Here is a 12,045-nt window from a genome sequence, read left to right as displayed (position 1 = left end):
CTCCCAATAATATTTTGGATATTCATCCTTTAAGGATTTCTTTATCCAAACATTAGCGATGAATAATAGATGAATCTCCCTCCCAAAATAAAATTTTAATAGTTTTTGGAAATATTGGCCAATACCCTTTGGAGTTTTACAAACATGTTGTAAAATCCAGAAATGCAAGAAAATAATTTGTGTTTAAGAAATCTATGCGAAAACACATTTTTCAAAAACTTCCAATATTTTTTTTTTATATAAAAAGAACATTCAAAACATGTTAGAGTATTGGCCGTATGCATGAAAACAAAACATTTTTTTTTTATAAACATTTTTTTTGTTAACGAAAATCGGGTATTTTAATACCGGATTTGTATCTTTACAATATAAAAAATACAACCCAATATCCTGCAAAATTGGTAGAAAAAGATGCGAGAAAATCACATTTTTTTAAAAAATTGATTTTTTGAATTTTTTTTTTATTTTTTTTTATAATCTTATAATACACACACACACACACCTATATATATATAATTCATGTCCTGCGTGAACAGTAGGACGTGAATTATATTTCACGCCTACTGTTCATGCAACAGTAGGTAAGGAGGAAGAAGAAGAAAAGGAGGAAGGGAAAAGGAAGGAGGAGGAAAGGAAGAGGGGCTTACTTGGCCGAAGGGGTTGTGGCTGCTGTGATGAGGTGGTTCGGCTGGTGGTTGCAGCGGTGGAGTTGGAGGAAGACGGCGTCGGTTTCCTGTTGCAGAGGAAGAAAGAAGAAGAAGAAAAATCTGCAGAATTTGGGCGAAAATGCTGGTTTTTGGCTGACTTTGGACCCGAATTTCTTCTCCCTCAGATCATCAAATTCGACTCTATTTATAGGCTGTGGAAGAGGGAAATCTTGTATATGTTATGGAAAAATTGCAACCCTTGATTCAGTTGGGAAGCATCTCAACCGTTCGCTCAAAGTGTGCACCTCGAGCTGCCAAATTTGGCAGCTCAAGGCTGTGAACTGCCCGAGGTGGCCACTTTGAGCCACTCAACGGAGCCGTTTCTAACATTTCCGACCCGACCGGACCATTCTCCGGGATAAAGGGGTTGCATGTGAAACATGTTGGTGTAAAGTTTGTCGGATTTGGAGGCCACACGAGCCGGAAAACACGCCTGGAATGCAGCCACTCAGGCAGTTTTTTGAGGAAGAAAGTGAACAGTAAATTAAGGCATCTTTTCCAAATTGGTCCCTGGTTTCGGATTTTCTCAATTAAGTCCCTAAATTGGCCCTTAAACTTCAATATTTATGCAATTAAGCCCGTGATTTGACTTAATAAATTCCTAAAAATCATAATTTGGCCCCAGAACTTTTAATTTCTTCTAATTAAAGCCCAAATTGACTTAAAAATCAATTTTTTTCTTGCAATCAAATCCTTTATAAATTCAAATAAAATCCAAATTAAGTCCATAAACATCCAAATTTGGGCTTCTCCTCAAAATTCAAAATTTCCTTCTCAATAGGGCTCTCATCCTTCAAGAAAATACTGTCAAAAATCCAATCTTTGTATCTTTATACTCCTTGACCAGTTTTCTAACCATTTTCTGAGTGCTTCTGCCTTCCGTTATTTTTCTAGCCTCTTTTGGCTATTTATTTTATTTATTTTTGTGGGGACCCAAAAATGGGTTACAACACAGCTTTTCAGCAACTTTTTCGCAGTCCATTCTTGAAAGACAGTAAATAATTCCACATTCATCAAAATGATTTTCTTTGATGAACTTGTCGATGTCTTCCAAGCACTTTTTTGCCTTGGGAATTACAGAATACCTGTCATGTTCACTATGAGTAAAGATATAAAATGCAGTGGCAGTTCATTTTAATTCAATACTAACCATAAGTTGGGGCGTTAAAGCTTTGCCGGAAAACAATGCAGTCCACGAGACCAAGAGCTTGCACAACATCTTCTTTTACACTGGCTGTTGCAGTAGCAGTCAAAGCTAACACTGGAGTTTTCTCAAATTTCTTCTTCAAGATACCAAGTTCCTGGATATTTTACAAAATAGATTAGCATAAGACAGAAGCGCTGTGAGTTGAAATACAAATTGGAATATGATTTAAAGGCCACAACCTTGTAATCCGGTCTAAAATCATGCCCCCACTGACTCACACAGTGTGCTTCATCAATAACAATCCTGGCAAGCAATCCACGACCATTTAAGCTCTCCAAGTGCCGCAAAAGAACATCACTTCTGCAATCAGAACAGGTAGGTTTCAAAGAAGTATTTGGAACTGCATAAAAATATCAGAATTAACAAGTACACTGAATTCCAAAAAAAAAAAAGAGCTGATAGCCTACTAAATTATAAACCTTTCCCAACAAAATTTTTCCGCCATTACAAAACATACTGCAACAAATTGGATTAGCGGTACACAAGGTCAACAGCACCATGCCACCATCCTGTAAGTTCCACCAGAGAAACTATTTTGCATTGTATGAACCCATTCTGACAATATATCAAACCAGAAAGCATGAAACCAACTCTTAAGATGCCCTAAGCTTCAAATTTATAATTAGAAGGCAATATCAATTGATAATTTTTGCTAGAATACTGGTAATGGATGACACTCACTTAGCAACTTTCTCTGGCGTGACATATAACAACTTGTATTTACAATAATCAGAACAAAGTTCCCTTAGGATCTCCTGTTGTTCAGTCCACTCCATGTTGGCACTCAGGTAAGCAGCAGGAATATTTGCCTATAGCACAAACCAATAGGTAAGAAAAATGCATGCCACTAAATGAGCAGTTTGCAGTAACCACAAGAAAATAAATGCTTGAATAAATTAGTAAGATAGCTAGCATACCTGTAAAAGGTGCATTATTTGATCTTGGATCAGCGACACGAGTGGAGAAATTACCAAGGTTATTCCAGGACAAACTAGAACAGGAAGCTGCGTGAATCATTAAAAAAAAAAAGAGTGAGTCCCATTGTTAAAACCGTGAACCAAGAAAAAGTTTAATTTCCCAGTATCACCAAAAATTCAAAGATAAAGAAAATTTAGCCAAGCTGGTATCCTAGAATCAATTCAACTGCAAAATATTGTCAGAGATATGACTCTGGAAGTTAAGCAGATTGTCACAAATGGAAACAGCAAAATAATGGAAATTAAATGAAACTAAAGCTGTGTCTAACAGAATTAGACTTTATTAGAGCTGAATGATCACCTGATATGTCAGACTTTTTCCACCTCCTGTTGGCATTAAAACAAAGACATCATACCCACTCATTGTAGCATTGATTACCTCTCTTTGATTGGGGCGAAACGAGTGATTTCCAAACACTTTTTTGTTATTGGCCTAGCAGCAAACCAAGCAAACAGTAATATAGTATGTAATGAAACTAGTGATTGATAAAATTCTAAGAAATGGGTAAAAATCTAGAGCAAAAGAGCACCTCCAGCTTTTTTGTCCATGGGAAATTTGTGCTGCTCCACTTTGGATCATTTGAGCCTTCGATATAATTAACTTCAACAAAGCTTGGAATGTAAGGTTCTCTCTCTAAAGGAACAGAAGAAACACCAAAGCTATCAATGGAAGAGAATGAAACTGAGGGTGCATTCCACTTTTCATATCCATTCAGGTCATTTCGTAGATGAACCTGGGCATCAAATCTCATGGGATCTATTTTGCATGCAGCAGATTGAGGTGTTTCATACTGCAAATTTCGAACCAATGTGGATGCAGAACAATGTGACTTCTGTCTTTCCTTATCACGAAGATATTTTTCAAGTTGCTGAATTTGCTTATTGAGCTGTGACCTATTTATGAAAACACAAATAGACATGCATAAGAGAGCAAATCTAACAATCATTCGAGCTTATCTCCCAAGAAAAGGAGCTGAGAGTGTTTTACAAAATGCAAAAAGACAATGGAGCATATTTTTCATGTCTATCATACTATATTTCCTTCCATGTAATCCCAGAATTCCTCTGCCATACTCTATTTCTATTCTTCCTGTGAACTTTGGTTCACCTTTTGTGGCTCCATTGAACCAAAAAAACCCATGCATCAAAAGGTAGTATGATATCATGGGAGAAGAAAAGGGAGAAGAAGCACAACCTATCTTGGCGAAGCTTATCTATTTGCGCTTGACTCAGTTCAGCAGCATTGTCAAGCAGATCATTTGATACTGCAATCAGCATATCCTTCATTTCTTGTAAATGTTTGGCAGCTTCTGGGCAAAGTCCTAGCTGTAATGATTTAAGAATCAGGCAGATCAAGATGAGAATAGAATAGAACAGTGCAAATATAGTGCCCAAACCTTGAATCCATGACTGCAGTTTGAACACAACTCAGGTGGCACAGAAATCTCCTCTGGCCTTATAAAACTATTTTGATCTGCAGTTGGAGTTATGAGCGGAAACTTAGAAATTGCTGGTTGCGGTGTGCAAGTAGCTTGGTAGTGCTCCATAACAATTTGGTCCACATCTATACTCTGCCACCAAGCTAACATGTGCTAGGAGCATGAGATACCAGAATGAGCATCCTACCTGTTCATTTCAGCTACGAAAAACAGAAAGGTTAAATGATGATAGTTTGTCCAGAGGATCATAATATGTGAGGCTAAGCAAAGCACAAGGCTAAGCTTGCTGGCTCATCCAACTCTCGGTCTCCATAATTTAGTCAAAGCCACCCTCGCTAATGCTATATTTAAATTGTAAATTTTATAACCAGTCGCTCCAAAGTTAAACATCTGGACCAACCAACACAAAACTTACTCGGCCAGATTTCTGACAGCTTCATCTGAATTTCTTTGCAAAAACATGTGTTTTGCATAGGTTTTGCCCAATGAAAGGGTATGGTTTAGACCGAACAATCCAACCCAAATGAACTAAGACCTAGTGTCGGTTCTATTTTCTCTTATGCTCAATATCCACATGCTTCTTCAGAGAATAATCGAGTTATATAGTTGAAGTAGCTGGCATTTGGCAATAGAGCACTGGCATAAGTCTAATTTAAAAAGAACACAAAAAAGATGATTAAAATTATAAAAATGCTATCAGTAGTTTTTGTAACGCCTTTCCAACTTTAATTTAACTTGAGAAATCATAATATATAAGGAGATTTCTTATAAAATTTTTATTACGGTATGTTATTGATGGATTTGAATCAATCGATGTTTGTTTCCTAGCATCATAACCAATGTATTTAGCTCCCATGATTTAAAGAACTATATATATGTTAAATCTATTTCTTTTTTATTCATTTCGATTTATTTATCCATAAAATCAATGGAAAATCATCATTTTCAGACACTTGAAAAGCGCACAAAATAGAAAAAATTAAAATTAAAAACCAACAAAATTGAAAAACCTGGAAATGTAAAAAACTTGAAGAAATAAAAAAAAAAAAATTATTGGAAAAGTAAGGTCATTACATGTATACTATATAACTCATACTATTAGAGACAGAATCTGATCACATATAATTAATTTAAATCCATTATTGCTGAGAATTACATGCACGTAATACATATTCAAGAAACTAAGAACAGCAACATATTTATTTAATTAGACTGACGCAGATAACATTGATTATGATCACTACAAACACTCAAACATAAACACATACATAAATTCATTCTTCTATATATATCTGGATATGGCCGAACATCCTGCAAATATATAATAGCTAGTTAGCTCTTGGCACTTCACCCCAATCCTCCTCACCAAACAGCTGGATACTCCTCTTAGCTTCAATCCTGAACTGTGACCCCAGGTTCTGGTCATCCTCACGATGAAGAACAACCATGTCACCAACTCTCAGTTCATAATATTTAACAAATTGACGCAGCCCTTAGAAAGCACTGGCTTGTCATAATCTCCATCTCTCTTCAGGCAACGAATAACTCGAAGCTCACCACAGCTATCTTTAACATGCAAATCAACATAATTATTTCCAGCAAAATCTAAAATGCTGCAAGCAATGAGCTGGGAAACGAGAACCGAAAACGAACATCATCATCTGTCAACACTTTGCTGAAGATCTGCATTTTTTTCTCAAGGGTCGTAAAAAGAGAGAGAAAAGGTTATGTTTAAGCTATCTACCGGATTGATACACTTGCTCAAGATATTGTTAATTAGTGGAGACAAACAATGTCCCACTATATTGCAAGTGGGAATACCTAATCTCCCACTTGGCACATGGTGGAGGACACAAACGGTGGGCATAAATGATGGTATATATGTATGCTCAGTAAAGAGTTCGACTGATTTGAAATGCTCGGTGTCTGTGTTGTGTGCATGTAGCCCAAAGAATAAATAGCGTTTGTGTCATCGACCGAGACCGTCAGCACTGTGGGCGTGCTATGACGTTTCTACTCGGAGGAGGCTATGTGATTTCTTTTTGACAGGCAGCGGTTTCTTTTCTTTATTCTTTATTATTTTTTCCCAAAGGGTTCCTATTAAGATAGAAAGGACACATGGTTCAGACAAAAAAAAAAAAAAAAACATATTTATCTTGTAATCATATTTATTTTTATATTTTATATTTATCTCTCTAAACCGAAACATGTTTGTTCTTTTTATATTTATATTTGTACTTTCTATTTTAAAACAATAATCAGTGCATTAATTAGACACACAATTACTATCCAATCACAATTAGTTTTACAATTACGGAAGTGCTTCGCCGTTAATGCCATGATATCCTCTTGTATATTTTACTTTGCTTTTTTTTTTTTTTTTTTTTTTTTTTTTATAGTGGTCTTCATTGAAAATTATTATTATTATTTAATTTATCATTTGTAATTTGATTATTAAACCCTTAACTTTATTAGTTTACATTTTTTTTATTGAGTTATCTCGATCTTATATTTTGACTAATAGGTTAGTCAAGTTAACCATGATTGCCTATTTTTTTCCTTTGATTTTTTTATAAAATTGAATTTTTTAAAACAATTTCATACTTTGGTGTTAAATTTATTGGTCCTTGAGCTAAGTGATTTTTTCAAATTTTTAATTGTTTTTAATTTTGGGTTATTCCGAGTACAGGTTAATCAAGTTAACCCGGGTTAGCTTGCATTTTCTTACTCGATGTCTTTTTATTTGACTTCAGTCTTTTTGCTAGGTCCTTTTTTTGGAAGTTTAATTTTTCAATCCTAATCTCATGTCGCGAGTGGCGAGTCAATCGAGATAACCCGAGTTAACTTGGTGTTCCCTAATTTTTTTATGACTTTGTTTTTATTTTTTAATTTATCATTTTGCATTAACTTATTTGCCCTAGGCTTTGTTATTTTTTTGCTTCTCCTTCTATTTCGTTATTTCAAGAGTGGGTTGATCAAGTTCACTAGAGTCAACTTGCATTTTTATTCACAATGTTTTTTTTATTTAACTTAGACCTTTTTTGCCTAGCCCTTTTTTGGAGATCTATTTTTTTTCCCATCAATATCTCATGGCGTGTATGATGGGTTAGTTAAGTTAACATAGGTTGACTGAGATTTTTTTCCCTTGAATTTTTTTTATGATTTTTTTTTCAATTTCATCATTTTACATTAAATTATTTGCCCTTGAGCTTTTTTATTTTTTTCACTTTTCTTACTATTTGGTTATTCTGATGGTGGGTTGGTAAGTTAACAAGGATTGACTCTAGTTTTTTTTTTGACATTTTTTTCATCAAACTTTGGTTTTTTTACTAGGTCATCCTTTTGAATTTTTTTTTTATCCCAAAATCATATCATGGGTTGTTGGTTTGTCAAGTTTTCCGAGTTGACTCGGGTTTTCTTCTTTGGCGTTGTATTTTTTGAAGCTTTTTTTTTTCATCTTTAACATTAGGTTATTAAGCCTTGAAGTTTCTAAATTTCTTTTTTTTTTTCTTTTTTATTGGTTCTTTTGGTCTTATAACTCAGGCTGTCTTTTAGTTAATTTAACCAGATTGTCTCATATTATTATCGCTTGAATATTCTTTTTTTACTGTTGGAAAAGTTTGTCCGACCCTCGGTGTGGCACAGGCCACCTTCTTTCCAATGAAGAACACTTAAATAGTAGCATTCAAGGAGAGGAACAATGATTTCTCTCCATTAGTTTTTGTTGATAGACTAGATCGTTTGACCTGCTTTACGCCTCAGGTTAGATCAATTTTTTTTTATCATACAAAAGAAACATCCAGACATTGCTAATATTTTTTCAAGTAAATATTTTTAAAATAGCGTGGAGGTTGAGCCGATGTAACCTGATCGACCTGATGGATTTAAAGTAACCCCATACAACCTGTAAAAACGTTGTTTGATTAACAAAAATTCATGACAAACATCTTTTTTTAAAAAAATAAATATTAGAATGACAACATATTGAATCGATTCGGGCTAACATGGATTAATCTGTCAAATCGATGACCTAGATTATAAGCCCACGATAACCCTATAAAAAATAATTCAAAACAAATTACAAAGCTCAATTCCCAATCAACTCATTGTTGAAGAATGTAAATGAAAACAATTAATTAAACAATAACAAAAAAAATCTAGGTTAACCTCCCAATCCTGTGATTTGGGTTATGATATCAAGATAACCTCATGAAAAGTAGACAAAAAAATTACTTGTTTAACCCGGATTAATATGTCGAACCTGCGACCAAGGTCATGATATTGTGATGACCCCATTAAAAGAAAATCAAAATAAATTATAAAGCCTAATTTTTAATGAACTATTGTTAAAGATTGAAAATGAAAAAAAAATCAATTTTGAAAATAGAACACAGTGAAAAAACTTGAGTCTACCTGGGTTAACCCGTAAAACACGTGACCCGAGCATAAGACTATATAACCTCATAGAAAACAAAACAAAATAAATCATGAAGTCTAATTCACAATCAAACCAATGCCGAATCATGAAATATAAAAAATGCCAATGAAAAAGTAAAAAAAAAAAAATTCAAGTTAACAGAGTTAACTCACCAAACCCACGACTCGAGTCATAAGGCTGAGAGAACCTCATAAAAAACAAATCAAAATAAATCATGAAGCCTAATTCCCAGTCAACTTGATGTTGAAATAATTAAATTGAAAAACAATGGTCAATTAAAAAGAGTGAAAACAAACTCGAGTTAACCCGCTCAAATTAAACACGGGTTATAAGTCCAAGATAACCATAATAAATCATGAATCCTAATCTCCAATAAACTAAATATTGAAGTATGAAATTAGAAAAATAAAAATTCAAGATAATCTCATAGAAAGTAAATAAAAAAAAGACCTAAGTCAACCTGAATTAAATCTGTCAAACTCGCGACCAAGGTCATGAGACTGTGATAACCCTGTTAAAAACAAATAATTTTTTTTAATGAAGCTTAATTTTTAATAAGCTCATTGTTAAAAGGTTGAAAATGAAGAAAATTAAATTTAAAAATAGGATACAACAAAACAATATGAGTTTTATCCGAGTTAACCCACAAAACACGTGACCTAAGTATATGACCGAGATAACCCCATAGAAAAAAACCCAAAAAATAATTCATGAGACCTAATTCATAATCAACCAAATGCTGAAGGATGAAATAGAAAAAAAATTCAAATAAAAAAGTCAATAAAAACTCGAGTTAACTAGGTCAACCCCGTCAAACCCCGAGACTCAAGTAATGATAATTTTTATATAAAGCAAACCAAAATAAATCATGAAACCTAATTCCCAATCAACCTAATGTTGAATGATGAAATTGAAAAAAAAATTTGTCAATAAAAAAGGATAAATAAAAATGGAGTCAACCTCCCAAACCCGTGACTCGAGTTACAAGATCGAATTAACCATGTATATATAGCAAACCACAATAAATTATAAAACCTAATCTCCAATAAACTAAATATTGAAGTATAAAATTCAAATATATATATATATAGAAAAAAAAAAGGCAAAAAAATGCTATTGAAATGAATAGTATTTTACAAGGTAGTGCACAATAAAAGCACCATCTCTTTTTAATTTATAATAGATATTTGACTCGCATTTCACCGCTGGTTAGAATTATTTTTTTAACAAAAAAAAATTATATATAGACTTTTTCAATACATTTTTTGTATTTAAAAAAATTCCAAGTGAAAATAAAAAAAAATATACATGCATATAATCAAAACAATTGAGAACTATATGTCTTAATTAAAAAAAAAAAAAAAACATAAACAATGACTAAGAATAAATACTGAAAAACTCGACAGACAAGTGTAGATTAAGATATTTAATTTTGCAAGACGTGACATTTACGCGGTTGTGTTTACTAAATTTATTAATTAAAATAATTATTTTATTCAATAAAACAATAATAAAAATAGACATACACACATTAAATTAATTGAATAAAATAAAAGGTAAAAAATAATATCCAAGCTTGCACATATTAAAAATATTTTTTTTTCAAAATTAAATTTCATGTATATAAAAGATTTTAAAAAATATAGATTAATCAAGAAATACCTCCTAAAAAATTAAATGCATAATTAAAATATAATTGTCATTTCAAATAAGCTTTCTAAACATCATAAAAGAGAGAAAGAATATTAATCAAAATAAAAAAAATAAAAAAAGATTAATTTTAAAAAAAAATTGAAACAAAAAATTTTTTTTTTTTCCTAAACAATAAGAAAGTGAACAATGTCGTCCATGGTAAAACATAAAGGGGTGGATAATACAGCTGCACAATGTTCACCTCACACATTTTTTCCCCTTAAATTTATAGCAAATAATTTTTCTGGGTTATTAAAAAAAATGAGAAATTTAACCAATAGTAAAATGGGTTAAATTAAATTAAAGAAACCTAAATCAAGATAAAAAAAAATAGTGAAATTAATGAAATGAAAAGTGAATATAATGTTAAATTATTGAAAAGAAAAACATTTGTTAAGACAAAATGAATACGTAAGATCAAGAGATGTCAATATTCAAATAACAGAAGGTTGGGAGTTTATGTACAAATGATAAAAAGTGGTGGGGATCATGGTTGTTAAAATCGCGAGTCAACTCGTAAAATCATACGTTTTTACGAGTCAATATAGACTTTACGTGCTAAATCGTTCATAAAACTCGGAAATGAGCAAAATCGGATTTTAAACAGTTAAAATCATTAAAATCGGGTGAAATCGCATAAAATCGCGATTTTAGGACCGTTTTAACGATTTTGACAGAAAATATATACTACCCATAACCCTTGCATCCACCCTCCAGTTGTCCAGCAGTTATTGGGCCATTGACTATTGCAATTTGCGCGTTCTTTCATCTTTCTTTCAGCTGCTGATACACACACATACATAAACAAACAAAATAATAATCCCTAAGCCTAAAATTGTCTACACAAAATCATCTTTGAACATCTCAAAGCTTCTGCTGCTCCCGCCCACCACCCGAAAACAAAGGTAGAAAGCGAACCAGGAAACGCGAAACTACATGAGTAGCTTAACCCGGGCAAGAAGGAAAGAAAGGCACCTTCGGATGGATTGAATGAGAGAAGGGATCGGGCGGAGGAGAAACTTGAGAAATTTCTAGTATTCGTTCATGAGGAATAGAGGATGAAATTTCCAGTATTTTGTATCCTCTCCCTGGTGCTGTTTGTTTTGGGTTAATGGAAGGTAAGGAAGATGATGATGTTTTTAAAGGCTGAGATATGGTGGAGATAGCTCATGATCTGATGGGTATGGTGTTGGTTTGTGTTTGAAAGGATGGCTATGGTGATGTAGGTCTCTGGGTCGATTGAAATCAGGAAACATTTCCAGACTTATTTGTTGGTCCTCTGTTGTTGTTTCATAATTTTTTTCCCTGGTTCCTCCCATTTGAATTCCCCAGTGTCCACCCTTTCTTTGTAGGAGAGAAAATCTGGAATTAATGCAGTATTGAATGATTTCTAGACTTGATTCCTGGAGATGGAAATTGAGAGATTATAATCTAGGTTTATTTTGCTGGGATTTGGGATTTAATTTGAATCATGGACTCGATTGAATCAATTGGAAAACATCATACCAAAAACATGCTTTGAATGGGCTGAATTGAATTAGTTCAATTTTAATTGGACTGAATTGATTGGAATGAAACAAATGGG

The 12,045-nt window shown here is 33.0% G+C and overlaps 1 protein-coding gene across 1 annotated transcript; it reads right to left on the bottom strand.

The window, feature by feature from the left end:
- Nucleotides 1-1,837: 1,837 nt before the first annotated feature.
- LOC140955339 (ATP-dependent DNA helicase Q-like 4A) lies at nt 1,838-4,536 on the bottom strand. The gene is made up of 8 exons (XM_073407824.1): nt 4,289-4,536; nt 4,087-4,217; nt 3,422-3,785; nt 3,193-3,324; nt 2,832-2,918; nt 2,596-2,723; nt 2,094-2,214; nt 1,838-2,008 (listed from the first exon to the last, which is right to left on the bottom strand). Exons 1-8 carry the CDS (start codon nt 4,478-4,480, stop codon nt 1,853-1,855), a joined length of 1,311 nt encoding a protein of 436 aa, XP_073263925.1. The 5' UTR covers nt 4,481-4,536; the 3' UTR covers nt 1,838-1,852.
- Nucleotides 4,537-12,045: the final 7,509 nt, after the last annotated feature.

Source organism: Populus alba, chromosome 3 (assembly GCF_005239225.2).
Source record: "Populus alba chromosome 3, ASM523922v2, whole genome shotgun sequence".
Classification (NCBI taxonomy): Eukaryota; Viridiplantae; Streptophyta; class Magnoliopsida; order Malpighiales; family Salicaceae; genus Populus; species Populus alba.
Note: the sequence above shows the minus strand (reverse complement) of the source record. Positions and strands in the feature narration are given on the sequence as shown.